The sequence below is a fragment of the Anarhichas minor genome, unplaced genomic scaffold, assembly GCF_050575085.1.
Source record: "Anarhichas minor isolate MPS153535 unplaced genomic scaffold, ASM5057508v1 ptg000020l, whole genome shotgun sequence".
In the NCBI taxonomy this organism is placed as follows: domain Eukaryota; kingdom Metazoa; phylum Chordata; class Actinopteri; order Perciformes; family Anarhichadidae; genus Anarhichas; species Anarhichas minor.
The window spans coordinates 3,609,484-3,634,012 of record NW_027466466.1 but is presented as its reverse complement, the minus strand read 5'-3'; the positions used below and the strand labels follow the sequence as shown (position 1 = coordinate 3,634,012).

General features: G+C 42.6%; 4 protein-coding genes across 5 annotated transcripts; 1 reads left to right on the top strand and 3 right to left on the bottom strand.

The window, feature by feature from the left end:
- The first annotated feature begins 2,569 nt into the window (after window positions 1-2,569).
- Window positions 2,570-10,346, top strand: tmco4 (transmembrane and coiled-coil domains 4). 2 transcript variants are annotated; one of them, XM_076095491.1, is made up of 14 exons: window positions 2,570-2,642; window positions 3,201-3,354; window positions 4,287-4,461; window positions 4,620-4,647; window positions 4,751-4,880; window positions 5,100-5,197; window positions 5,424-5,567; window positions 5,712-5,831; window positions 6,847-7,011; window positions 7,148-7,284; window positions 8,157-8,241; window positions 8,448-8,565; window positions 8,738-8,855; window positions 9,318-10,346. In XM_076095491.1, the coding sequence occupies exons 1-14, from the start codon at window positions 2,600-2,602 to the stop codon at window positions 9,831-9,833; spliced, it is 2,031 nt and encodes a 676-aa protein (XP_075951606.1). In that variant the 5' UTR covers window positions 2,570-2,599; the 3' UTR covers window positions 9,834-10,346. The 2 variants fall into 2 exon arrangements, with proteins under 2 accessions (XP_075951606.1, XP_075951607.1); XM_076095492.1 differs by having other exon boundaries at window positions 2,585-2,618.
- On the bottom strand, window positions 10,063-15,414 carry htr6 (5-hydroxytryptamine (serotonin) receptor 6). Its single transcript, XM_076095494.1, has 3 exons — window positions 14,500-15,414; window positions 12,629-12,763; window positions 10,063-10,918 (listed from the first exon to the last, which is right to left on the bottom strand). Exons 1-3 carry the CDS (start codon window positions 15,412-15,414, stop codon window positions 10,562-10,564), a joined length of 1,407 nt encoding a protein of 468 aa, XP_075951609.1. The 3' UTR covers window positions 10,063-10,561.
- A 3,617-nt stretch (window positions 15,415-19,031) lies between these two features.
- Window positions 19,032-20,966, bottom strand: micos10 (mitochondrial contact site and cristae organizing system subunit 10). The gene is made up of 4 exons (XM_076095557.1): window positions 20,838-20,966; window positions 19,767-19,814; window positions 19,316-19,422; window positions 19,032-19,237 (listed from the first exon to the last, which is right to left on the bottom strand). The coding sequence occupies exons 1-4, from the start codon at window positions 20,899-20,901 to the stop codon at window positions 19,229-19,231; spliced, it is 228 nt and encodes a 75-aa protein (XP_075951672.1). The 5' UTR covers window positions 20,902-20,966; the 3' UTR covers window positions 19,032-19,228.
- A 327-nt stretch (window positions 20,967-21,293) lies between these two features.
- sike1 (suppressor of IKBKE 1) lies at window positions 21,294-24,222 on the bottom strand. Its single transcript, XM_076095556.1, has 5 exons — window positions 23,790-24,222; window positions 23,142-23,247; window positions 22,918-23,060; window positions 22,664-22,777; window positions 21,294-22,391 (listed from the first exon to the last, which is right to left on the bottom strand). The coding sequence occupies exons 1-5, from the start codon at window positions 23,946-23,948 to the stop codon at window positions 22,263-22,265; spliced, it is 651 nt and encodes a 216-aa protein (XP_075951671.1). The 5' UTR covers window positions 23,949-24,222; the 3' UTR covers window positions 21,294-22,262.
- Window positions 24,223-24,529: the final 307 nt, after the last annotated feature.

Below are 24,529 nucleotides of genomic sequence, written 5' to 3'. Positions count from 1 at the left end.
GTTTAATCATGCGTTTCAAGACATTTTGGATTGTAAAAACTGTTAAGTTTAATGTCACCACATGCAGTAAAGCCAATGCATCGCCAACGGCAGAAGTGTAAGAACAGTTTACCAGGGATGTTGAGCACAGCTCTACAAATAGCCTGAACTGTACGTGAGGCCCGGGCAAGAGTTCCCCAGCAGAGTTCACTTCATGTTATCTTTCTAGCTGCTTTTCAAAATCACACTCAAGGCTTTTATTTTTCCCTGATTACAAGTCTAGGCACGTCTATGAAATGAGAACTCATATGGGTCCTATTCAACAATTCTTCCCTCACAATGTGTCTTACCTGTATGTCATATAGCGGTTGGTTGTGTATGTTGCACTTACTGTGTTTAATCTAGAAATCATTTTTATATGACGCAAGACATGACATTCTAAATAAAGACGAGCTATTGTGTATCACTTGCAATCAAGCCGTGGCTTTGCTACATATAAAGTCTTGTTTATGAGACACTAGAGACCGTTCGGTGGGCTGTATAAACAGGATACCTCTCGGAGACAGAAAAACACAGCACACGTAGGTCTGAGATTCCTCTGTGACAAGGCCAGGATATTATTTTGACAAAGTACCCCACGCTGTACTAACCACTCCTCCACACGAAGACCTGGTGGAAGTTTCATCCGCCCTCGCGCGCTTTTCCGGTGTTTCGCCTTGATCTCTTGTCATTGCACATTGAATTCAGACTGGGAAAGAAAATGAAGGGGTCACGAGAGCGTTGCCAAGTGCATACAGTAAATTGGAGCTGATGAAGCAAATGGGAAGGGAGTGGGAGGGGAGCAGCCGCACAAAATACCTGAGAGCAAGACAGCTGAAGTCGACAGATCTGTGATGAGAGAGCGGATACGAAAAGGTGAATCCCACTATGTTCAAAAAAATACTTAACCCTCACTCTTGCATAATAACATCGTCCTCTTTTAGTTTTAACATATTTCATTTTCCTGTACTATTTTACTATACCATACATATTGTACTACACTTTACTATACTGAACTTCACATATTGTACTGTGCTGTATGTATTATATATTATATTATCCAACACACACATCACTGATACAATACTACATGATGCGAGAGGCCAACTATATCATACTACACACATACTGTACCATACTTTACTATACTTATATATATAACATTGCATCATATATCATGCAATGCTATACTTAGCCTATATCATATATACTGCACTATGTTATACTATAGGTCAACTATACTATACTACATATACTGCAGCATGGTACTGTATGACTCGTGGGGCATATCCCTTCTACATAAACGTTCATTCCAAATGCATTGGCCTCGGCCTATTGCAATATGCTCCTCTCTTCTCGCTTGTGACCTTGCCACTATTGAAATCCGCACATCAACAACACACACCATTGAACAATGGAGTTTTCTGTTGCACTGTCAGCCATTGGCAACATCTTATCAAATTATTCCAGTGTGCTTCCGTGACCATGGCATGTTCTTGTGTGAAGCTGGTTGGCGGGCAACCGTCCCAATTCTGATGTAGGCCTACTGCCAGGAGCATCCCTAAGAAAAAGCATTTTTATGGATGGCAGTCAGAAAGACAGACAGACAGACAGTCATTCATGGCCTTGGAAAAACTCTGAATAAATTGAAAAATGCATGAATAAAGGGCGAACAAATGGAAAAAAAAGGCAAAGGCTATTTGGCCCATTGCTTTGGTGTTCGTGGAATATACATTGGGAATTATGCCACATTTCAGGACCATTTACATTATGAAAGGAGCAAGCATTCAGCTAACCGAAGTGTCATCATCAATAATTATTGGTATAATAAGAGTGTGTGGTGGAGACTGAACTGCAGAAAAGGGAAAATAAATGCTACACTCACACCTACTGGCCATCTGTTGTAGCTCAGAGTTTGGATGTTGTGTCACCTAGGGTTTCACTGGTTTCCCACCTCTCTCTCTCTGTGTAAAGCAGTGTAAACGGTTTAAACCAGCCGCTCGTGGCACACAAACTTCATATTCCTGAACTAAAGATGTGCAATTCAGTGATTTAATATCAAATTTCTCTGACAAAAACATTCCACAACGTGTCAGTCGTGAACAGACCCCTGCCCCGTTCTACGAGTACGTGGACGTTACGTCAGTCAAAGGTTGCAAACAAATGATGGCTTCAAGTACACTCGAAAATATTAACATTCATATAAGAACAACCACGTGAATGACCCAGTAAAGTTGTTTTTGTGAAACAGAAATGTGTATTTTGCCGTGCTGTAACTCGGTGGTAACGATATGCAAAACCAAAGTAATAAAGTAATAATGATATAATAAAATGTGTTTCCAATATGCATTTCTCCCCTTCACTTCATCTATTTAACAGCACAAATTAGTTCCGTGAGGGATGATATCGAAGAGTAAAATATGCACAAGAAATGCTATTGTTGCATTTGGTGGATTAGTGACTATTTACCACCGAAATGGTTTGAGCGAGTCAATGTCGTATAAACGTGTAATGTCCAGATGTCAGAGGATCACGTGAAGGCAACAAAAGTTTAGTGCACAGAGTTGAGATATCTGGGGCCATGGAGGAAGATAAGAGAAGTACGGACGCCAATTTTGCTCCAGGTACCACACATAATTCGCTTATTATTTCCCGGTGCGGCATTAGAGTAAGTTATTAAATTGACGACGTTATTAAAAGTTATTAAAAGTTACCAGGGAACCGTTAGCTGGTATACTGACTGAGGCAGCACGCGCACTGTCAGCCAGCTGTTTTCTACAAGCCAACGCAAGTGTTGTTGAAATTCACTAGTTTAAGTTACGCCGGCTTTATATTAGGTCATGGCTATACGGAATGTTGAAAACACGTGTAAGTCTCACTCTAGCAGCCTCTGCATTTAGCTTCCGGTCAGTTCATCAGAGACATGATGAGAAGCACAAAGTCAGACTCCATGTAGTTCCGTGTAGCTGTTCGCCAGACAAAAACGAAACGTAAATCTAAACTACGCTCAAAAGTCGAGGAAGCTACATTTTTCACATGTGACATTAACATACACTGTATGTCATAGGACTTCATATCAATCATTGGGGTCTTCTGATGAATTAGGCATGCAGGTGATCCACCAAACAATCAAAGTGTTACCTTAGAGTTAATAATTAAGCTTTGTCCGTGTTTCACCTTAGACCCAGGGGGGGCAGGAACGACGACTCAAGATGCCCCACGTGACCCCAGCCCAGAGGCCTTGATCAGCAGACAGCTGAGTGAGCAGGGCCGCTTTGCTTTCGCTGCCCTGTGTGGAGTGTCTCTGGGACACTTGTTTACCGGCCCTGAAAGCAGGTAACGGAGCCGTGAAGGAGAATGTCTTCATGACATTCTGTGTGTGTCACTGTTACGTCATTGTGTTTGCAGAGAGCTTGCTTCAGGGTTGTTGTTTTGTTTCTGGTAAGCTAAACACTTAGCACCCACCTTCCTCTATTTGTACCTGACATAAAGGAAAAGCGACTGATATTTATGAGACACTGTAAGTGTCACATCTATCAGTATTCAAACACACACACACACACACACACACATTATAATGATGATTCCAGTCTTTCTTCAATACATCTTTAGATTCGATTATATATTTTATTTATTATACATATAATATATATTTCATTCACTATATATATATATATATATATATATATATATATATATATAATGTATAATGTATAATATATATATAATATATATTGTATTTATAATATATATAATATATTTTAATTATTATATATATAATAATAAAATCAAAAGATGTATTGAAGAATGACTGAAATACCCATTATAATGTATATAAATGTATATATATGTGTGTATATAAATATATATATACACACATATATACATATATTTATATATTATTTATAAATATATTTATAAATATATTTAAATATAAATATTTATAAAATATATTTTATATATATATAAAATATATTTTATTTATTAGTTATACATATATATATATATATATATATATATATATATATATATATATATATATATATATATATATATATATATATATATATAAATATATATATATATATATATATATATATATAATCCAGTTACAACCTAAAATAAATCATGAGGACTGATCTTTTATGTATTTATTTTTCTGCGCAAATGAAACATTTCTGTCGCTTGTGGATATCCACGTGCATTCGTAACTTTAAAAAAAATCTAAACTGAACAATAACGCTTTAACCGTGAACCGTGTTCCTCAGCGTGTTCAGGGAGAAGTATCTGCAGGGCTTGGTCTGCTGGCTGAACCTGGATGAGTCGGTGATGCCGGTGATGGCGGCTTTCCTGTCCGGCCTGGGCTTCGAAGGCTCCGACACCTTCCTCTCCATCTTACAGGCCGAGCCACTGCTGTCTGCGGGGGCCACCCCCATCATACAGGTGTTGGTCACTCTAATCACTCATCTATGGTTAGACGGAACAACTGATCACGCTGACAGAAAAATTAGGCTTTTCACTTTATTTGTAATAACATTAATTGAATGTTATTTTACTCCTTTTGCGTCAAAATGATAACCAGCTGTCACTTTGTATTACAGGATCTGGTGTCGTTTTCTGTCAAGGACGGTAAGAATCCTTCGATATATTAATTACTGATCTACTTTATGTTGGTGCAAATTCACATCAGCCTGTTACCTTTTATAACTTTGGTGGTCCGTCATGTACTCAGGCCAATATGACGCCAGGTCGAGGGTTCTCATCCGTCACGTCAGCTGTCTGCTACGAGTCTTTCCACAGCAGCTGGAGGAGTTCGAGGAAACGCTGGGAGAGAGGCTGAGGGAGGGAGGGGAGGAGAGCGAGTAAGTTGTGTTTGGACCGGAAGCATGGACGATGGACATGGTGCCGTTCATTTGAAATACTTGATGATGATGTGTTTTAAACAGGCGTGTGTCCGACTGTTTTAAACAACGCACTCGCAGTCACACTCGCATTCCAAAGCGATAGCGGGAAGATAAGCTGTGTGGCGTAAACAAGCAGAATATTTCAACTCACACTAACGATCTGTCTGCTTCCATTAGAGAGGAGTCGTCTCGGCGGCTGAGGAGAGAAAGAGGGCGAAAGCTGCGGCGCTACCTCCTCATTGGACTGGCCACCATTGGCGGGGGAACCGTGATTGGTGATTCTCCCTGATTCAAATGTTTTTGAAAACATTTAATGGACTTTAGAAATAAATAGTATCTTATGTGGAGACTTGATAAGCTAATCCACGGATAATTAAACCACCGTAGAGTGTTAAGACTTTCAGAATAGTGCACGAAGACACCGTGCAGTTCAGTGTTTTTTCCCTCTCGATTTTGCATATTGTCCTCTGTGCTGACTGTGCATCTTTGTGCCGTTGCCAGGCGTGACAGGCGGGCTGGCCGCCCCCTTGGTGGCAGCGGGGGCCAGTGCTGTGCTGGGGGCCACAGGGGCCGCTGCTCTGGGCTCAGCCACCGGCATCGCAATCATGGCCTCCCTGTTTGGAGCAGCGGGAGCTGGACTGACCGGTGAGAGGACGACAAGAAGTCATCGTTAGAATGTTCACGGAACTTTATGAAGAAAACACTGTTGTGGTGTTCCCACGACAGTGGTGTTCCCGTGTTTCCTCATCTTCTCCACCTGTGTTTCGTCTCCGCCCGCCGTTTCTCCAGGCTACAAGATGAACAAGTGTGTCGGGGCGATAGAGGAGTTTGAGTTCTTGCCCCTGAGCTCCGGGAAGCATCTTCACCTGACCATCGCGGTGACGGGCTGGCTCTGCAGCGGTAAATACAGTAAGTGTGGCTTCCACTGTCTCACTATTGCACAGCTACAAGTACACTGGACATATTGAATGTGTGCAAATCATCCTATCCCCCCATAGCGGTCTTTACTGTGAAAGTTAAGCCTTTGAAAGGGTTACTTCTGTATTTTTCAAACCACATTTTCACATGTTTCTGTGTCTAAGTGAATGATGGGGACTACAATTATTTTTAATGCGTCCAGTTTCGAGGGATAGCGCTGTAACCGGAAGCCGTGAAATTACCTGCAAGGGCAATTAAGCAACGTCTAAGTAACATTGGCTTCACTAAATGAGCTTGTTGTTGCTCAGATTGTAATTATAAGTGTCTGACAGCATTATGGAAAGCACCCTACAGAGAAATGAAACGTTTCGCTTGATCCGGTCTCTTTAGTTATTGGGCCCAAGTCCCGTTGTGAAATCTGAATATCGGGTATCAACACTCTTTACAGTGTTCTTCCTCTGTGGTGCTCGTTGTCACAGCAACCAGAGGAACACCACCAGTCTGTCAGAGCTTCGCGGCCGCCGGGTCAGGACCAAATTCAGAAATAGTTTTCCATATCAGTATGTTAGACACAAAAAAAACAGGAAAATAGGTTGAGGTTTGAAATATTTACCTCCTAAATTAGAATAGAATTTTCTTTTTTTTAATGTGTGGAAGATACAAACACTTCTCTCTCAGTTGAACGGCATTAAAGTGGTGAGGTGGCAGCAAAAAGAAACGAGGGATGAATATTACCGAGACAGAGAGTAGAACATAGACGGGATTGCTGGGCAACAGTTGTGCACTTAATGTTCTAAACCTATACCAGAGTGTGCACGGGAGATTATGCAAACAAACCACTTACGTTTTTGCTTTTGCATAAAACCATGCAGCTCTCTTCCCCCTCTACAAAAACCTCACTTAAAACCTCGGCACCCCCTTCACATACAATGGCTTTAAAAACTTCACCCGCAAGTGGCGCTTAGTCGTTTCCTTACGTAAAAAAACAACAACCGCTGTCTTCCAGGTTCGTTCCAGGCCCCGTGGTGCAGCCTGGGAGAGTGGGGCGAGCAGTACTGCCTGGTGTGGGAGTCGCGTTTCCTCAGGGATCTGGGCTCAGCCATGGCCTCCCTGTTGGACGGGCTGGTCAGCATGGTGGCCCAGGAGGCGCTCAAGTACACCGTGCTCTCAGGTTCTGTTCTGAACTACACACTTGGTTGATTTCGGTTGAACAATCCCTGACTGTGTTATCCAGCCTGTTCTTATTTGTAGTATTGACCCTCACCTGGCTCACGTTGATGTCTTTTTGCACCACCACACTGTCACAGGCATCGTGGCGGCCCTGACGTGGCCTGCGTCGTTGCTGGCGGTGGCCAGCGTCATCGACAACCCCTGGAGCGTTTGTCTGAACCGCTCGGCGGAAGTGGGGAAGCAGCTGGCGCAGGTTTTGAGAAGCAGACAGCAGGTATCGTGTGACCTCTTAACCTCTGTTAAAGCACTGAAGGAAAAACAATCATGCCGGGCTATTTATCTTCCATAACATGTCTTCCTTCAGGACAGTGGAGAGGAAACGTCCAAAATACACTTTTAGATGTTTATTTTACTACTTTTTCTGTTTGAGTCTGTAGATTTCTACTAAATTCACCAAAAGTTACCGTTAGATAACGCCTCATTTGCATATTTAAATATGAAATTTCAGAAAACTTGAAACTATTCACATGTAGTGTCTTCAAAATGTATGTCATCATTTTACAATACATGTCTTAAATTAGTTTTTGTTCTGATACTCACGATTTCACATTTCAGTAGCACAAAACGTTCCGGTTACATTCCTATCTTAATTTTTATGGCTCATTTTCTGACTGATAAAAAGAGAAATCCCAAATTCCCTCAGTAAAAACCCTTGAGTTAAATATTAAATTATTAAAATATATATATATATATATTTTTTACATTAGCACAGATAACGCCATATTTATCATATTTAAACATACAATTTCAGTAAACGTATTATACAAAACATAAATGTGTTAATGTCAGAAATCAACAGGGGAAGTTCCATTTTGACATCTGTTAGTAAAATATAGTTGACCCTATTCACCCTCCCTTACTGTAGTGTACCACAGTGCCGTGTCAGGGTTTGTTCTACACATTCTGTAAAAACACATTATTAACTGCATCAGCTCGACTGGAACCGTGATGTTTCTGTTCGATTTGTCGATTTAGAACGAAACTTTGAATGAAATGCTGAAATATGAGCTCTCGCTCAGACAGAATGGTGAGCCTACGTTGGGCTCCAGAATGGTGCATCTCTTCTCTTTCTCCGTGTGTTTGAAGGGGAAGCGTCCCGTCAGCCTCATAGGGTTCAGTCTCGGGGCCAGAGTGATCTACTACTGTCTACAGGAGCTCGCCAACGATCAAGGTACGAAGACCTTTTAGAGTTTTATGACCGACTGTCCATGGTCTTTGTGAGGAGTCACGGCTTTTAAAAGCCACACTCATCTGATAAGTAGAATTGTTTTGACGACGGCCCTAAATAATATCCATTTAAAAGCGTTTATGCCTTGTGTAATAGAATAATTTTACACAGACAAACCAATTGAGTCCTGTGTTGTTGTGATTCCCCAGGAAGTGAAGGAGTAGTAGAGGATGTAGTCCTCTTGGGGGCCCCTGTGGACGGCTCTGAGAAGGCCTGGGAGAGAATGACCAGGGTAGTGGCTGGAAAAATAGTCAACGGCTACTGCAGGTAATCTGAAACGGCCACGTTTTTATTTATTCTTTTACAGTAAAAGCTTGCAGTGACTTTCATAGTTTCGGTGTACTCATGGTTTAGCCGTTGAAACTACCGCCTGGACAGCAGGAATTGTGATTTAAGCATCTCACGAGTGATTTACTCTCTCGAACTGTCCACTGATCAGAGGGGACTGGCTCCTGGGGTTCTTGTACCGAAGCTCAGCTGCACAACTGTCTGTCGCCGGGCTACAGCCTATCAACATCCAGGATCGGCGTCTAATCAATGTGGATCTCTCCTCCGTGGTGAGTCAGAGCTCACATTTACATCAGGCCCCCGCTAATGAATAGCTTTCCAAGTGCGCGTGAGCTGAAGCTCATTCAACACCTCAAGGTTTTCGCCTCTCGAGGAGAAAAAGCACCTGCAGCAGTGGCCTCAGATACACAAGTATGATACAAGGTGCTCCTTGACTAATCGATGCATAATTATGAAATGCATCATTTTATTTAAAAGAGGCAGTGGTATTGCTTAAATAAAATTTGAATATAAGAAGAAAAAAACTAGGTGAAGTATTTGAGAGGTTTAAGGAGAACATTTTTAAAAAGAGAGGTAAAAAGATACGAGACATGTCAGAAGCACCGTACGCTATATGACAGGCCATGTGATGTGAGGGAATAAGAAAACTGAAATCATACGCCGTCACTTACAAAGCAACGTGTGTCCTTTTTTTAGTCGGCAACAGTAAAACCCATGCTTCTGTCTCCCAGGTGAAAGGTCACTTGGACTACATGCGCCATATGGACACCATCTTGGTGGCAGTAGGAGTTCCCACCAAGGAAGTCCCAGGGGCCTCCTTTGTGCTTCCAGGGGCCTCCTTTGTGCTCCCAGGGGCCTCCTTTGTGCTTCCAGGGACGCTGGACGTTGCTGACAAGACGCCCAGCGAGCAAGAAGCGACTGAGACACGACGGCGAGCGGAGGAGGCTGAGGCGGGGGAAAGTGGAGACGTGAGAAAGTCGGTGGAGACAGAGGAGGCGGGTGACGGCTGGGACATCCCTGATATTTCGCACCTGCTGGACTCGTTAAATGATGCGGAGTCGGACAGGAACACTTCGCCACGGACTTCTGAGGAGAAGGCAAGCGATGACGACACAGCGTCTGCTCCCGACGCCCCGCTCGGCAGCGCGGAGGACGCCGAGCCTGATAGTGAACACGCATCGTGGAGCTGGGACGATACACACTGGACTACAGAGCACACACACAAACAAAGGCAGCCAGACTTGTAAAGAGCATGTCACTGGGACCGGCTGCTTCCCTGTAAAAAAAAAAAAAAAAGCTTGTCTTCTCAAGTTTTCTTTTTTTTCCAGCATCAAAGCTTTTGTTGGAGAACATTTCCGTTCCGTTCTCGACACACTGACACGGCAGAGACGGCTGAAGGGCCGGTGCACACACACGGCAGCCGAGAGTGAAAATCCCCTGAATGAACTGCTTTGACGAACCACAAAATGTTTTTAGACGAATGTATTAATTTAATAGAAATTTTTTAAATGAAGTACTTTTTTTTTTTTCTATAAACTGTGAATAGTGTAATTTTTTTAAAGTCACTTTGAGATGTACATGTTACTTGTGTTTTGCAGGTGATATCTCTGTTCCTCTCGTCCTTCTCATCTTCATCCGTTGGCCTGGTTGGGATTCACTGAATCACTGAATGTGTCTTTCTCTGTTCCACCCATGCCAATGTAAAGCGCTGCTTACCACATAGTTTCAAGGTTGCCATTACATTGAATACTGGCACTGATGATCTTGAAGAGTCCCTGGCTTTTGTTTTGGTATCAATAACTCATAATAATTCATGATTGGATAGAAACACACAATTCAAGGTAGAACAAGGGTGCAGCTTCCTGAATTTCTGTCCATAGACATTTTTTTTTTCTGTGACAATACATTGTCTTCAATCACTTCCACACCACAAAACCCGGAACAACAACACATGGGGCGTTTCCATAATTGCTACTCAATCCAGAGTGTCGACCTGATTGGGCAGAAGCAGAGGCAGCTCGACGCGGGCGTGCTCGGCGTCCAGCAGGTTGACCGCGTCGGTGGCGGTGGCGGGAGGGTGCGTGGGGTCGGAGGCCAGCGGGGAGGCGGGGCTGCTGGCGGCGTTCGGCTCCCCAGAGTTGCGGAGGGAGAGCGAGAGCGCCGGCGAGGGTCTCCTGGGCGACTGCGAGGAGCAGCAGGGCAGGAGCCTCCCCAGCGCCCGCTTGAAGTCCCGCATGAACAGCGGGTAGATGATGGGGTTCATGGTGCTGTTGCAGTAGCCCAGCCAGGTGATGGCGTCGAAGAGCGCCAGGGGGACGCACTCACACACCGCCTGGATGAAGACGGCGGAGAGCAATGCAGGCGTTAGAAGCGTCAGAAGAATTTATGGTTAGAAATGTGAAATGTATTCAAATTAAGTGAAATTAATGAAAGACCTCAATGACACACACCTTTTAATTATAATAGAATGATAGCGAGAGTTAAATAGAGAAATAAATACAGTACATGTATTCATTTATTGTCCATTATTTAGCCGTTTAAATGCATATTTATTTATTTAACATTTACAGTGCACATTTATTTATTTATTTACTTTCATCAAAACATTTATTTTTAGCTAATTGTGCATATTAATTTAGACTACTGTATTTCTAATTATTTTCACAATTGAATTATTCAAAATGTATTCAAAATGTCTAGTGCACATTTATTTATAATAAAAAAACAAGTTTTATTTAGCTAATTGTGATTTACTTTCTGTGCCCCTGCGAAATCGTAAAAAAAAATACATAAATCAATTTCAAAATAAAGAGATAAAGACTCAAATACAATATATATATATTTAACATCTAATGTAATCTTTATTTAAATCCCATTACTTCATGTATTTATTTATTTACTTTCCTAGTGCATATTGGGCCCCTATGAATTTGCAATAGCTGAGTCTGAAATCATCACACAAAAAGAAGAAGCCAGATCTTCTCTCTGACTACTCACATGAGCTGTCCATCGCTCTTTTTCCGATATATCGAGCATCTCATTTTCCCTGAGTAGAACTTGAAAGTACATTTGCGTTTGGCTGTTTTAAAACCCCGATCTTGAGCACAACCACTATAGGTTTAGAGAAGGACAGTGAAGGAGGAGACAGCTGTTAGAGGAGAGCTTCCAATACTATCAAGATGAGACGGGGAGGCGGTGGGAATAAGACAGAAATGGGGGGGGGTTGCGTTTCACACACCACATTGAGTGTGAAAAGGAAGGAGAGCGCAGACACAGTCGAGTCTCTGTGCTCTATGTAATGCAGGGGAGAAGCGAGAGGGCACAGATGGGAAATCAAAATGACTGGATCATTGAAAGCTTGAAAAACAGGACAAGTGTCATTACCAATTTAGATTAAGCTGTTTTTCCACATTCATTTAGGCTCGCCGAGGTTTCTCAATGTTTGCCCGCTGACTAATGGGTACTCAGTCCAATCAAATCAAAAAATCAACAACTTGGGGGGAAAAAAAGAAAAGAATGCCGATTATAAATGGTGCTGTGGTGCGTTGTGTTCTGGGTTTTTGGAGTGAGTCAGCCGCATGAAGCTGAAATGCCAATCTATTTACTCGTTGGATAACTTGGCAGGGCTGTGACGCCAAGGCTGGCCGATGCAAAAATAGACCGGTATCCAAGTGTGTTTATTCTCTTTCCTTTTCTTTTTTCTTTTGCATTTACTTCACACTGTTTTGGGGCCCACCGCAAATATACATTTGTGAGAAAACTGACCAAAAAAAAACCACAGGGTGACTCAGATGTATGGAAGAGGACTGAGAGCTATTGCAGAAGAAGAAGAAAAAACAAGCAACCTCAGACTAAAAATGTTGAGGGAAGTTGTTGGGAATCTTTATGGTGGAGAAACACTTGCCCATAGGTGAAGGCAACCTGGAAAGATTGAAGCATTCAAGATTTGTTTGACGCATCAAATGGATGCTAATATGTTGCGTCACCGGTTTCTGTGCCATATCTGCGGTAGAGTCAGTGTCTGGTCCCTCTCTATACTGACCTGGGCCATGTTGGTGATGAAAAAGGGCAGCCAAGCGCTGAAGAAGAGTCCCAAGAGGACTCCCAAAGTCAGACTGGCCTTCAGTGCCCTCCGACCCTGCCTGTGAGCCAGACGACGCTCGCTGTTCACTGACGGCTGTGGATAGTAGAGAACAAAAGAAAAGGGTTAATCCTAGAATTACATAGAAATATACACTGTAAATCTCCCTTCCCTACATTAGTATTTTGAAAAAGCTTCCCTGTACCCCTTTATGGTCTCTTTGACAAGCTAATTACATAAATTTAACTGTTTAAGTTTGCTTGAAGCTGTCTCATTTTTCTCAAATTAATAAATTAAATTAGGGGAATTGTCAGTAATTGTGGCAAATACGCTTATTTTGCTTTCTTGCTGCGAGTTAGATGTAAAGATTGATAACACCCTCATGTTGGTACTCTAAATATAAAGCTAGCAAGCGGCCAGTTAGCTTAGCTTAGCAAAAAGACTGGAAGAACAGCTGGCCACTAGAAAACCAGCTACCTCTAAAGCTGAAACTGACGTCACATCTCATTTGTATAATCTTCAAAACAACTAAAGTGTAAAAAAACACTAGAACAATTTCTTTAATGCCAAGCTAGCTATTTCAACCTCCCTGCAGTCTTTATGCTAAGCTTAGCCAATCACCTGCTGGCTGTAGCCCCATAGCTCATTTTAAACTTCAGTGGGCCAGTCCAAACCAACTTGCAGCAAAACATTGTTGAAACCCACATCCTTTAATAAAAACATAAAGTGGAGATTGTAAAATTCCCAAAGATGGAGAAAAAGATGGAGAGTGGAACAAGCTTATACAGAAAAGTTTTGATGAACAAAATAATGAGATGATTTTAAAGCTACATAATAGAGAAAAAAATCTGAAAACTAAATATTAAAGGCGTTTCAAATTCACCAGAACCTTTGAAAATTAATTTTGAACTGGCTGGTCTGGTGTGTGCGTTTGTGTGTGTGTGTGTGTGTGTGTGTGTGTGTGTGTGTGTGTGTAAGCGTGGTTTTACTGCAGACAAATGTGACAGACTTTGAGGCTGTGATCCTAACAAATGGGGGCAGCACATCTGACACACTGACTGTACTTTCATCTCCAAGATTTTGGGGCAGGTTTCACTCCTCACTTTCACCGGATCTCTCCTTTTCGTTCATAAATGAAGAGCCAAACATTTTTTCAGCTCTCCGTCATGCACTGCAGTGTTGTTATGGATTGTATCTCTTCTGATTCTTTTTACAGCCTGATAATGATGATTAAAATTATTTGCCATGACAAAAAACGAAGTCATAACTAAATAGCCTCGTTGGATAGGCTGTAAACCTTCACTATGTTGAACACTAAGTAGTTTGCTTCAGATATACTTCCAAAATAGGTCAACTCCAAGGTACGTTTATAATTGAGCGCATCAGGACACTCAATAATGTAAATAACCATCTCAAGGTTTATAATAGCTGCACTTAGATGATATTAAAATGTAAGGAGTGGATTTCAACAGCATAATTGTCATTTTAAGGGCCGGCGTGAGACGTAGGTATGAACAGCATTAGGTAAAAATCTTCAAAATGTCAAGGAAAAGACACTCTTGAGAACTCTCGTAATAGATGGACAACTGCAATTTGGTTATTATCTTTGTGCCACCTGCTCCACTCACAGAATCAACCTTTTCAACTCCTACTCTCATTATGGTCCACTCCACTTAAAGGCCAGTCTACTATTTTAGCACCACTGCTGACTTTTTTATCTTTGGCTTTCGCTTAGAAATTGCTGTTACCTCACCAGTCTTGGTCAGAACTCAACCTTTAAGTATATATCTACCCTGCCTGGTTTGCTTTACTGCTTGGTCTCTTTTGCTTACCGGTACATTCTGTGACACGGGAGGTTCCTGGTGACTGCAGTCATCTCCGTCCTGGTGAACTTGCCCCGCTGCGACCCCAGGTGAAGGAGGCCTGGAAGGCTCGCCTAAAGAGGGGTGCGGGTGTGGCGGGTTGCTCATTGCCGCGACCCTCTTAGCCTGCCTCCGCGCCGCCAGGAGGATCCGACAGTAAGTGAAGCAAATGGCACTGGAGGGCAGAAAGAACGTGACCACGGACGCCACCAGGGCAAAGGGCAGGGTGACCTGCAGGCGGCACTGGAAGGAAAGCCCCCCTGATGGTGACAGCTGAAAGTAGGATGCTGGGTACAGCGTGTCAGAGTAAGAGCTGATGTTGCCACTGCTGACCCCCGGGGCCGACGCGTGTCCACTCCCGTGTCCCAAGCTGTGCCACTTCATCTCGATGGGCAGGAAGGAGGCCAACGCCGCCAAGCCCCAAGCAGCTCCCACCAGGAGCAATGCCCGGGGCGGGGTCATCCTCTGCTTGTAGCGCAGCGGCGAGATAATGAAGAGGTAGCGGTCCAGGCTGATCACGCACAGGTTGAGGATGGACGCGCTGCAGCACATGACGTCGAAGCAGAGCCAAATGGGGCAAAAGGCTGGCCACAGCACCCAGGCCCCGCACAGGACGTTGAGCATGGCCGGCGGCATGACCACCACTGCCACCATCAGGTCAGATAGGAACAGGGACACCAGGAAGCAGTTTGAGGTGCAACGCAAAGAGCGATGGGCGAACACCACAGCGATGAGCAACATGTTGCCACAGACCGTCATGAGGATGATGGCGGTCAGCATGAAGGCAAGCAACCACGGGCCGCTGCCAGTGATGTTCCAAGCACTGGCGGCGGGAGAGCTGATGTTGTAGCTTCCCATGGAGCCAGACAAGTGAGAGTCGGCCATGGTGCTGGTTGGCGACGATCAACGAAACCAGCTCCCGAGGGTTCCTCTTCAGGCGCCACTAGATGTTACACATCTTAGCCAGTTCTCCTTTGCAGACAAAGCTCTCACTTTCGGGACTTTGTTGAATTAAAAAAAAGCCACTGAGGTGTTGAGAAGCCATCCAACCATGTTCCTGTCAAGGTTAACCAGACTCTTCTCCATGGGTAAATATCTCCATCTCCCTTCTAGCAGGAATGCATCCAGGTGCCCTGGGCTTACTTCCACTGCCGCCGGCACAGTGATCAAAATCACCAACACAGTTTCACTCATCTCTCCATGCTGGCCAGCATGTCCCCACCTCATCCACAGCTAAGAGCCAGAATGAGCCATTCGACGGCTGACAGAGGCTTTCGAAAGCAGCATGTCACAGTGATGACAGTCGCTGGAGGAGGGATACACAGAGAGATAAGCCCGACCAGGCATTCGGAACTACTGAAGACGAAGAGAGCTAGGACTAGTTTTCAGAATCGTACCTCACCTCTCAGAAGTTGGATTGCACAGCTTCCTTTGCGGAGCCGGGGTCCTTTGCTGCCTTTCTTTCACAAGTCCTTTTCATTCCGGGGAAACAGCAAAAGGGGAGCAGAAACCGACACAAAAGTGCGAAGCAGTCGTTTGTAAGCGGGGCACCGCTCACAAGTGCTCTACAGGTATCATGATCCTTGCAACGCTGCCTTTACATCCCCCCCGCTCCTGTTAATCCCTGTGTCGGCCACTCCAGCGCGCCTCCCAGCCAGAGTGCACAGCTTCTGAGAAGGAGCGTGTCAAAGCATTGAGCTGCTAATGCATAACCATGCCACAAATCACGGCCAAGATATGCTAATTCTTCAGCATGGGAATTGGTGTGGGTGGTCTTTTTCCATGTTTGGTCATGGTGCTTTCACTGAGGTACTATTATGCCATTGTTTTCTAGGCATTAGAAAGATTAGATGTGAATGCATTTCCTCCAATGTGTTCTTTATGTGTACAATTTATAGACACAGTGAGTGTCAGATCTATTAATTAAAGGAGTGATCGATCATGTTTTTTTTTCTTTTTTAGAGTAGTAGTAGGAAGGTACTTTATCTATAAAAAGAAGTCCCCCTCTCTGACTTTTTCATGTTTTAGTGACTTACAAGACACACTGGATGCGATTAAAGGTGCAATGTGTACGATCTGGCCACATGCTCTGATCGAATATCGGGACGCATGTCACCTCTTCTACTGTGTCAATACAAACGTCATCGTTTATAAAAAAAAAGAAAAGAAGAGTTGCACCTTCAGTTAGCGTTTAGCGGTGCCAACTGGCATTCAACCAGCGTAAATGCCAGCGCAACAGATGCGAGTTGCTAACGCTACAGCTAACTGCTAACTGAAGCTGCAGCATGCTCTCCTCCCAGCGAAGTCGTCTTCTGGTGTCAGGGACGATGGAAATGAAAATACAAGTCATTTTTCTGCCACTTTGAATTTAAAGGAGACATCTTTTGCTAATTTCCAGGTTCATATTAGTATTTTGTGTTTCTACTAGCACAAGTTTACATGCTTATTAATATTATTTATTTTTCTCATGCTGTCTAACACACACCTGTGTGTCTGAAACGCTCCGTTTTAGCGCCATTCAACAGGGTTGCGTTACTAGGCAACAGCTTGGGTCCATGTTTACTTCCTGTTCTTTCTGATGTCGTTCCCATACGCTGCAACCAGGACACCTATAAAAGAAGGAAGGGTCATTGCGACAGCGTTCTAATTCTGCATTGGTGCCACTTTATTGAAGGCAAGTCCCACTATAACCCGTCACATCGGTGTTGTTTCACCTTTAACTGAAAAGTGCTTCCACAGAATAAAAAAAACAAAGGCATGATGAGATGTTGACTGATATATATATGTATATATATAAACAGGTCATGGCTCTGTCTGCAGCTGCATATAGCTCAGATTGCTACATCATGAAACATAACCAAAGTATTATGGCTGACCAGACTGCAATCTCAACAACATCCATTTATTTATGGCTCTGATTATAACTGGTTGGACTCAATGACGTTAGTTACGTAAATATACGACTTGACCGTACAATGCCTGCAGTTTGCCTCAGTGATTTACATTCATACTTGTCATTTAGCCTGTATTATTGGCTAGCACACACATAATTCATGACAGCCGTTAAGCTAAAGAGACTGTAACATTCGCTATCACTCACCCTCAATGCAGCTTCCTGTCTGTTTCTTTTACACCTTCACAAGGATCATTTCTGACTAACGCTAAAGGTTTTTATCTCCAATTGAATTTAGGATGTCTAAACAGATTTAGCTGGCTAACATTAGCTAAACTAATTTGCACTAAAATAACATTTCATTTTACAATCAGCACTTGAAATAATGAAGTCACTTGCAAATGACAAGGTAGTACAAAGACCATAAAAAAGACCCCAAATACACAATTAAAGTGCTTTTTTACTTCAACAAATCCCCAGCCCTCTCTGTCGCGGCAAACAACATTTGCATTAGAAATTAAAATGTATTTTTAAAGAGAAACTCTTTGCTCACTTTGGCAGCTGCAATCTCAAATGTTACTAATTGTCACAAATTGTCACATTGAAGAACAAGTATTGGTATAAATGTCCAGTCCTCCTGAATTTACAATATATCATCAATTATTTATCATTAACAATTTGATGGTTGGTTAGTTATTGATAACACTGTGACCTCATCATGTTCTGTTCTTTGTACGCTTTAAACAAAAAATCTGGCCAAATCCTGCACATTGCACCTTTAAGCATTTATACTCTACATACTCTACATGTCATGGAAATGTTCTTGTATCGTTCTTGATTTGTTTAATCCTTTTTTGACTTAATGATGTCTGCATACGCAATCAATTCTTTCGCATTTCATAATTGCACTTAATTTAGACAAATTTATAAAGCTTTGCCTTCATTTTTTCTGTTCTTTTTTTGTCAGTGTCAAAAAGTCGAATTGCTTTCGCTGTGACTCATTGTTCAGTGAAACGTGCAAAATGTCAATTAAAACCCACAGATACACGTGGAGCACAAGTCCATCAATAGTAGATTTAGATTAAAGGTCATGAAGTATTTTTTTCTGTGACTCGTACATTGGTGAACAAATTCACATTCCCTGCTCTAACAACCCAGAAAACAATAGAGTCACTTCACCTTGTTCTTACATTATTATTTTAAATCCAGATAATCATTCACTTCCCAACCGGAGCGCTTGAATACTATAATAACATAAAACAAAGGCATTCATGGGGTAAAAATCACTCCAGCGTTTCAATAGCCTTGTCAAATATGAAACATGATGTGCAAAGCTCGCGATTTTCATGCCCCCTCAGGACTGACTGATCTCCTCCATCACTCTGCCCGTGTCTTCAGATCAGCTGCTGCCAACCCTCTGACCCCCGGCTCACACACACCGAGCCCATCACCTTCTGGGACAGTGTTTTGCTTTACAGAAAACCCACTTTTTCAAAGCTGCATTAACACAAGTTTAAAATCTAGCTGTTATAATGCATTACGTGACGTTTTTTTCATTTTTGCACTATTTAGTTCAATATGAAGCAAAAATGAAACGCCGCGGTATCACTTTTTTGTGGTTGTGATTATTTTATTATATATACACACAGGCTGTCCTGATCAGGCACATACAATCATACAGAGTCATACTAGGATGGATCGTTCAACAGGGATCTAGCTGTAGAACAGTGCAAATGGCAACTCTCCCACAGGCAAAACAAAAAGTCAAAAGAACAAAAAAACGACAGTCCTCTCGATGACTTGCAGCTACTGCTCCTGTGGATGAAAAAAACAGAAATCAGTTGCATAATTTCAAATTCAAAAGTTCAAATGTGTTTTGTTGCGCGAACAAACCTTTTCGCTCCTGTGCAGCAGATACGAGGACCTCAGGTCATTCTGACAGTTAGCGTACGCCATGCCAAGTCCCGCTGCCGAGCTCAATGAAATCGGCCAAGTGTGCCCTACGAAACAAAGCAGGTACTTTATATCTCCTCAAGCACGTCACAGCTTTATTAAAACACAGCAGAGATGGTGTGTGAAATTATTTTCACACTCCTGTTGTGACACTTCCCCCCCCCCCTAATTAACTTTAATATTCACATGCTCTTTTATTTTTATGCTTTTGAGGATGGATGTTGTTGATGCTCGTCGATCAATAAAAGCACTACACACACTCTAAATGATGAATCCACATTGAATAATGTGTTCAGTTAGACGAGACGTGTCAGAGCATCGCTCCTCCAGCTCTGCTCCTCATGCAAAGCTGCAGGATGCAGCACGCCAACTATCCAGTGAAGCTACTTACGTTTGAAGAACAGAACAGACAACACGACTCCTAGCCCCAGCCCAGTGCCTGTGAAAAAAAACACAGCTACATCATGACATGGATGACAACTTTAATTAACTGTAACATGTACACTGCTGAAATTGACCCATTATGTGAATATTCTGTCTCACACATTAACATTATGTGTATTGTTCTTGAAGGCATAGCTCTGTTGCTTTGTTCAGCACTACTTTCTGGTACACATGGATATAAACATGAAACTCTAGATATTTGAACGTGTACTCTCATACAGTAGGGAGGAGTATTCCCATATTTCCCTCTGAAACCGGTCAATAACGTGGTGTCATTTCTCTCTGTAGTCTTCATAAGCAGCCTCCTTTAAAAACGAAGCGGTACCTCACTCCAGTACTGTGTCACTGCTTCGCTTATCAGCAGTGGGTGCATAACTGAAGACGTATTTAGCAATATTACATGACCCACTGGTCTATATTATGAGTGATTCATAAAGCTTTAATAAATGAGCTAAACTATATGCAGCTGCTTCCTGTCGCAGCTTCTATATAACGTTAGCTATGCTCGTTGTGGAAAACGGTGGAGATACAAGCTGAGGCAATGGAAAGTTGACATGGTATTAAAATAAACGATGTGTGTGTAAGCCGAATTCAAGAGTGCGCACTATTGTCTCGTTAAATGTCTTATTTAATAACGTCTTAGCATAATGTGTACTTCATCGATAAGACAGCATCAGATTATCATTTTTTGAAGGGCATTCATACTTCGGGTTATTTTATTTTTGAAAAGCGATATCTAAGAGAAATGCAAATATTTACGGGTGGCGTTCGTGGGAACTTTAATGAAACTACAGAATTAATCGTAGTTTTGTCAATCAAAATAAATAAGTCATAATTATCTGACTGGTCATTCGGTTGTCCTTTAGGAGCCCCTTACGGCTAACAGTTAGCTAGTTAGCCTCTCGTCCAGTAACCTAACATGACAGCTGTGGACTACAGTGAAAAAGCTGCTGTTTATTTTGTTCTTATTCCACGACATTACAATGTCGTTACACGCGCCATACTCTGAGATATTTACCGATTTTAATGGCACCGTCCGCCAAGCATCGGTCCCACTTTCTCCCCAGCTCCTTCTCAGACATGCTGAACGTTAGCTTCTCTCTCGAGCTGGAAGCGTCAAACGCAGCTCCGGTGGGTGCTGCGTTCACGTGCTGTCGGAAATGTAGTATTCTTACGATTTGAACGCAGAGGAACGTGAAAAAGTGCAGTGGGTTTATGCCACCAGCGGTAAAGAAAGTCTGTTTTTATCGGCTCAATGCTGTTGATCAAATATATGTTGGAAAAAGCACTCCTAAAAAGGTAAAAGCTCCTTTATACCGGTTTACATGAACGTAGCATTACGCCTCTCTTGCAAGCCTCGCGATGCGCTAAAATCGAAGCGGCTTAACGTCGCCATCTTCCGGTAAAACAAAATACAGTAATTCAGCTCCAGTATTTACTTTCTATATGCACAGGTTATGGCAGATACAAAAAATCCACATCCACCCATTTTTATTGCAAATGTATTTTAAAGTTTCTGAATGAAATTTCGTTTGACACAAATCAGTACAGAGTCATGAGGTCATTACAGCATGTTCACCGTATTAACACTGATTTCCTGAGATGACAATATACAATTTCTGACACATACAACGCGCAAACATTTGATCATCTTTACACAAAAACTTGGCATGTTTTGAAAGTGTTACCATTAAATAAAGTTGCGCCATCAGCTGGGACACCTTTTATATGAATTTTACAAAACAGACTGACAAACGTATCAAATTCATTAAATGATAGACAATCACGTAGAAATGATCCACTGTCACTCCTCAGCAGGCAAACTGTGTGAAACAGCCAAAAGTCATCTCGTTGACAGAGTTATTATCGAGCACGGCCTCTTCAAATGGTGCAGACTACAAGTTGGCTTCTCAATGGACTTCAAGTGAACCCATAGTCGGGGTGGTTATGAGTATTTTACATGTTGTGAGTGTGTGTTAACAGCAAAGGGGCACCAAAGAGGTAGAAACTGTGTCCTTGAAGAGTTTAATGTGTCTTTGGCCACAAACAAAAATAACTCCCCTTTGCTTTTTACTTCCTCTACTCCAGTACGTTTGTGTCTTAGCTCCCACTGAAATCTTGTCAGTGATAACGGAGACACCTCACCTCCTTAAAAGTCACGGTTTATGTGGAATAAACACAACTGCAGTGATAATACACCTACTGTACATATGAAAGCAATAGCTATCATCCAGATATACCTGCAGGTAAATGCATCGGATAGCCAGAATGGGGTGTTTAAGTGGCCTTTGCTACAATAAGAAATAAAAATTGATTTGACTGGATTTCATCTTCTGTAAAAAAAATGTTTTAACAATGTGGTAAATGCAGTAGATCATCAAGAGATCATTAAATCCCGTCTCCTGGTCCTGAACGACCACAGTTCACACTGAAGCTGTTCTTATCACTCGTAGGGTCCCGGCTGAGGGGACGGTTCTCGTGCTGGTGCCGGCTGGCTGCTGCTTTCCTCTCTTGCTGTCTTCACAGAGCTCTTGCTGATGACCAGGAGGTCTCGCAGCTCTTTGTTCTCAATCTGAACAGAACAGAATAACCATTTTTTTTTTTTCAGAAAGTGTCCAGATGAAGTTTTGAGAGTATAAAAAAGTTAATCTAAAATCATACAAACATGTACATTGTATTGTATATACACGTATTATTCAATCATGGTATATTTATGGAAAAAGATCCCTTCACCTTACTTAGGAAAGTAAGAGAAATAGCTTCCCAGAAATATGGATTCATAATTAAAAAAAAACAATAATAATTATATATATATTCCTGATTCTGCTGAGGCGCTGTGCTTACCTCCAGCTGAGCGAGTCTCTCTGCAACAGAGCAGTAGTGCTGGTCATCCACATGCACTGCTCTTCTCATCACCTGGCCCATCTCACATATCCGCTCCACCTGGCTCTGCACCTCCTGGAGAACGGTCAGAAAAAAACAAGGACGTTTCTCAAACTCAATGCATTTTTTTTTTTCGTTCAAAAAATGAATCCTCAAAGTAAATCCTAACCTACGAAACGGCCGAGAATTTTAAAATGTCAACATGGCGAGCTTACTTTGGCGTGGTTCTCGTGAAGGTGGAGCACGGGTTTGGTGTCCAGCTCCTTCTTCGCCATCATCAGCTGGAGCATCTGCTTGCGGTACCGTCCCATGATCAACTCTAGCGCGTACTGGTGCTCTTCAAGAGATAACCACAGTTCTGCCGAGACAGTCATGAAGAGGGTTAGCAAAGATGTAAAACAGCAGCCATACAATTAGCAGAATATAGTTTATTTTGTACCCTTATTCTCCTGCTGTAGATCCTTGATTTGAGTGTTTTCCTGCGTCAGAAGGACATGGGGCTTGTATTTTGTCAGCTCCTGAATTTCTGAATTGTCTTCTGTGTGCTGAGAGGAGAGAGCATTATGGGGCGAGGGGAGGGAAATTATAAGGAACAGAAAGATGTGTGGCTCTGTTTTAATATTAAATCAGGAGAATATAAAGAAGAAGAATGAAGGGAAATATATGAACTTATATAAGACACCATACTACAAAAGTGGCAAATAAACAAGCAAAGCATTACAACAGAAACTAAGGTGTCATGTAAATATATCAAGTGAAACCTCTGTCAGTGAATGTGACGCCAAACTCCAAGGAATTTAACATTGTCGTGGTTATCTCAAACATGCACATGTACAAAACATGTGAGCGAATCATTTTGAAGATGTTGAAGGATGCTTCGGGTAAACTGGGCACAGAAGTGATCCAACACGCAGCATCTCATCATGATTTCTCCCTGTGTTTTGACGGGAGAGTATTGTGGGAACATCAGAAGAAACATCTGCTAAATTCTACTTCACTTCTAAAGTGATGGGCTAGCAGTGCAGCACTTGAGCGAGGTCTCTCTGTAAGCCTGCGTTGAGGTGACATGGGCGTTACTTGTCCTTACCTTGTCTGGAAGGGCATTCCCCACCTCCTTCATGCTCTGCACTCTCTGGCTGAGGGCCCCGGACTGCTCGATCAGTCCCTCGGCGGCCGTGTCGTGCTCTTTCAGCCTCTCGAGAAGGGTCCGGGCATCGCCCAACACTTTTTCCAAAGTGCAGGTCATACTGGAACCTGTCAACTCCCGTCCGCGCGCTACCGTAAACAAGCCACTTCACACTACCAGCTAGAGTGAAAGACCGAGCAGCGTTAGCCAACGTTGGCTATACAGCCTCAGTTAGCCGAGGCAGCTGCAATGCCTTTATAGCCACGTGTCTGATATTGCGGGTCTTCGGAAATATTTGTAGGTACACGGAATATACTAATACTCAATTTGTCCCTCTGTTTTGTTGCCAAGTGTTCCGTTTCCGTGTGAGACTTGACGCTAACGTCACTTCCGTATCGTCTTAGCCTTTGTCGTTAACGCGAATCGCACATTAACTTAAAGGTATATACCGCCATCTACTGGAGAGATTAGAGGGGCGTTTGACAGCAGTGAGACTGATTTAATAGTTATGCATATCCAAAATATGCTTATGATTCTCAAAACAAAACAACACAGCTGTACAGGAGGGGCACAATGTGAAATGGTGAGAGTCCTATCTGGAGAGGACTTAAAGGAAAGGAAATGAAAGGAAACTGAGCCTTTCAAATCATAAAAATAGATTCTGTGTTTCAAATATTCCTATTGAAATCGCACAGGCATAT

Bases quoted from the DNA above. Each gene is read 5' to 3' on its own strand.
- htr6 (XM_076095494.1), bottom strand. From the start codon at position 15,414: ATGGCCGACTCTCACTTGTCTGGCTCCATGGGAAGCTACAACATCAGC. The intron at 12,764-14,499 runs GTAAGCAAAAGA...TACTATCCACAG, and splicing joins CCGTGTCACAGAATGTACCG to CCGTCAGTGAACAGCGAGCG. The intron at 10,919-12,628 runs GTCAGTATAGAG...GTCTTCATCCAG, and splicing joins TCATCACCAACATGGCCCAG to GCGGTGTGTGAGTGCGTCCC.
- tmco4 (XM_076095491.1), top strand. From the start codon at position 2,600: ATGGAGGAAGATAAGAGAAGTACGGACGCCAATTTTGCTCCAG. The intron at 3,355-4,286 runs GTAACGGAGCCG...CGTGTTCCTCAG, and splicing joins TTTACCGGCCCTGAAAGCAG to CGTGTTCAGGGAGAAGTATC. The intron at 7,285-8,156 runs GTATCGTGTGAC...GTGTGTTTGAAG, and splicing joins TTTTGAGAAGCAGACAGCAG to GGGAAGCGTCCCGTCAGCCT.
- sike1 (XM_076095556.1), bottom strand. From the start codon at position 23,948: ATGACCTGCACTTTGGAAAAAGTGTTGGGCGATGCCCGGACCCTTCTC. The intron at 23,061-23,141 runs GTACAAAATAAA...CTGTCTCGGCAG, and splicing joins TCTACAGCAGGAGAATAAGG to AACTGTGGTTATCTCTTGAA. The intron at 22,392-22,663 runs GTAAGCACAGCG...TGTTCTGTTCAG, and splicing joins AGAGACTCGCTCAGCTGGAG to ATTGAGAACAAAGAGCTGCG.
- micos10 (XM_076095557.1), bottom strand. From the start codon at position 20,901: ATGTCTGAGAAGGAGCTGGGGAGAAAGTGGGACCGATGCTTGGCGGAC. The intron at 19,815-20,837 runs GTAAATATCTCA...TTTTTTTCACAG, and splicing joins GGACGGTGCCATTAAAATCG to GCACTGGGCTGGGGCTAGGA. The intron at 19,423-19,766 runs GTAAGTAGCTTC...TTTGTTTCGTAG, and splicing joins GTCTGTTCTGTTCTTCAAAC to GGCACACTTGGCCGATTTCA.